This window comes from Sinocyclocheilus rhinocerous, unplaced genomic scaffold, assembly GCF_001515625.1.
Source record: "Sinocyclocheilus rhinocerous isolate Xijiao unplaced genomic scaffold, SAMN03320098_v1.1 scaffold1516, whole genome shotgun sequence".
In the NCBI taxonomy this organism is placed as follows: Eukaryota; Metazoa; Chordata; class Actinopteri; order Cypriniformes; family Cyprinidae; genus Sinocyclocheilus; species Sinocyclocheilus rhinocerous.
In genome coordinates, this window is record NW_015627885.1 from 189,245 (window position 1) to 192,093 (window position 2,849).

The 2,849-nt window shown below is 26.4% G+C and overlaps 1 protein-coding gene across 7 annotated transcripts in view; it reads left to right on the forward strand.

The window, feature by feature from the left end:
- LOC107734515 (cytochrome c1-like) overlaps positions 1 to 2,849 on the forward strand; it is a 17,693-nt gene that overhangs the window by 12,471 nt on the left and 2,373 nt on the right. For 2 of the 7 annotated variants that reach the window (XM_016546538.1, XM_016546516.1), the window contains 2 exons: positions 1,285 to 1,341; positions 2,748 to 2,793. In XM_016546538.1, coding sequence (XP_016402024.1) covers positions 1,285 to 1,341; positions 2,748 to 2,793 — 103 coding nt within the window. The remainder of the gene's footprint in view (positions 1 to 1,284; positions 1,342 to 2,747; positions 2,794 to 2,849) is intronic. The other 5 variants (XM_016546506.1, XM_016546491.1, XM_016546525.1 and 2 more) reach the window with 4 other exon arrangements.

The window sequence follows — 2,849 nt, forward strand, 5'->3', positions numbered from 1 at the left end:
CCAAAATCGACCTGTTCTCAGCAGAGCTCCTGAAGAAGGAGCTGTATAAATATATTGAGATGGTTTTTGGTACTTATACCACAAATATATATTCTTAAGGACATCAAGACTTAAAATAAAACTCCAGAAAGGTGTACAATATGGGACCTTTAAAATTACTAACTGAAACTGAACTAAAACAAAAATTATTAAATTAATTTGAAGAAATATTTGTATATTTATATAAAAATATAAATAAACATATAAATAAAAATATATAAAAAAAAAAATTATATTTATATAAAAATATAAATATTCATATTTTATTTATTTATTTATTTTTAGATTAGATGAAAAACAAACTAACCAAAAACCAGAAATGTTGCTTTGGCAACTAAAAAAATAATTTTGTTGAAATAAGTTTGTTAAAGAACTAAAATAAAAGCTAAAACTGGGAACTAAAACTATTAAAAATCATTCAGTATTTAAAAAAAAGCTCAAATAAAATAAAATATAAATATTTAAAAACTTAAACTAAACAAAAATTAGAAATGTTGGCTTGGCAACTAACTGAAATAAATTAAATAATAAATTAAAACCGAAGCATTAAAATTACTAAATGAAACTGAACTAAAACTAAAATTATAAAAAAATAATTTTCATAAATTATATGTTTTATTTATTTTTTATTGATTGATTGATTGATTGATTGATTGATTGATTGATTGTTTGATGATTGATGATTGATTGAAAATCAAACTAACCAAAAACCAGAAATGTTGCTTTGGCAACTAAAAAATAATTTGTTCAAATAAGTTTGTTAAAGAACTAAAGTTACTAACTGGGCAGGAATAAAAAACTAAAACTGAACTAAAACTAAAATTATAAAAAATATAATAAAAAAATATAAATATAGTCATTGCAGTAATTGAAATAAAATAAAATATAAATATTAGATAAAAACCTTGTAAACTAACTGAAATAAGTTTAAGCTGAAGCACTGAAATTACTAAGAAATTAATAAAAACTAAAATAAAAATAATAAAAAAATAGAAATATAAAAAAACCCTAATAAAAATTACAATAGCACAACAAAAATAAAACTAAAATTAAAATAATAAAAAAATAGAAGTATAAAAAATCCTAATAAAATTACAATAGCACAACAAAAATAAAATGAAAACTGAACAAATGAAAGTAAAAAAACAAAGAGATGCAGTGTTTAAGAAGCACTTGCTGTGGAGGATCACAGTCAGACTGGACCTGGAGGACTGATGTTTATGTTATGTTTAAACGTATGTTTAGCTCCATCAGCTGAAGAGGAACCTGCTGGAGAAGAAGCTGAAGCAGAAGCAGAAGCAGGTAGAGATACGAGACGTTCCTCTGATATATCTTCACACTTGCGGCAGTCAAACTCTGAGGCATTTTCAAATGACTATTCAGGACATTCTCTTCCCAAACTCATCCTTATTTCACTTTCCTGAGCTCATAATGGGATTTAAACTCATACCGCAGCACTTTCTGTGCTCGCTGGACTGTAAAAAGCTCTGTTCATCGTGCAATAATTGGCTGAATATGAGTGAAGATGCTTTTATCTAAAGCGACTTACACTGCATTCAATTGAAATATGAGTTTTGTGATCATTTATATTTGAAACGAACTTCTAAAGCATTAAAACAAATATTTTTAAGATTTATGTATTTGAATTGCATGTAAAATTTCAACTAATTTGGATTGCACAGCTTTCACATAAACTCTAATGTGAGACATCAATGAAACGGGTCAGATTTCTGTCATTGTTTTTATTAAACTGAAAGTGTTTTAAATGCACAATAACAACCTTTACATCAGGGCTGTATGTTAACTTTTTTTTCACATAGCACTGGTGCTACAGAGGTTGAAAGTTTTGTAGCACAGGCCAAAAAGTTGTAGCACAAATATCAAACGTCTGTTATCATGTCTGAAAACAAACACAAGTAATGGAGTTCATCACTTAATCAGCGTAGCACGTGCGACATATATGTCGCACTGTACAGCCCTGCTTTACATATTTATCACCACTTTGTTTCAATTTCATATATTTATCTAATTGATTATTGCTGGTTCAGTCATATTTTAACCAGGTTCGAACGTTTTAACTGAATACATGTAATAGTTTTCCCACTGAACAGATTTATGCTGATTCAAAGCCATTTGAATAAATGCATTATTTTGAATGTTATTTAAATTTAATCAAATAGATGCAAATAGCTAATAATAAACTATAGCATGGTTTCTGAGTGAGTGTAGAAATCTGATCCTTTTTAAATTTTTGTATCCGTGCAATTTTAGATACTATTATAGTTTTTGTTAATATTTTGAATTAGATTTCATGTTAATTTTAGTTAAAGCTTTAGTCATTTTTTATTAATTTTTGTTGTTTTTAAATGTCTATATAGTTTTTATTAATTTTTATTTCATTTTTAGTTTTAGTACATCAAGATAAACTAAATGAAACCAGCTGAGTTCAAGTTTTATATATTTTACTTCATTTCACTTAACATTTATTTTATTTAAAATAAGTTTTAAAATGGTTTTAATTGCATGACTGACAAATATGCATCGCATCAAGTTTATTAGTTTATGTTAAAACTCTGTAATCCACATGCATGGAGATTTTATATGCAATTCAAACTCATAAATCTTATATTTAGGCCACAATATTTAGTGACTGTGTGCAAAGCTGTATATGACAGCCTGTATTAATGCAAACACATTATAGTGATCAGTGTTTGTTCATTGTGGTTCTAGATGAAGCCGATGCAACTATAACAGGTACGCAGCTCACTTTCTTTTTAGTTTATATATATATATATATATATATATATTAC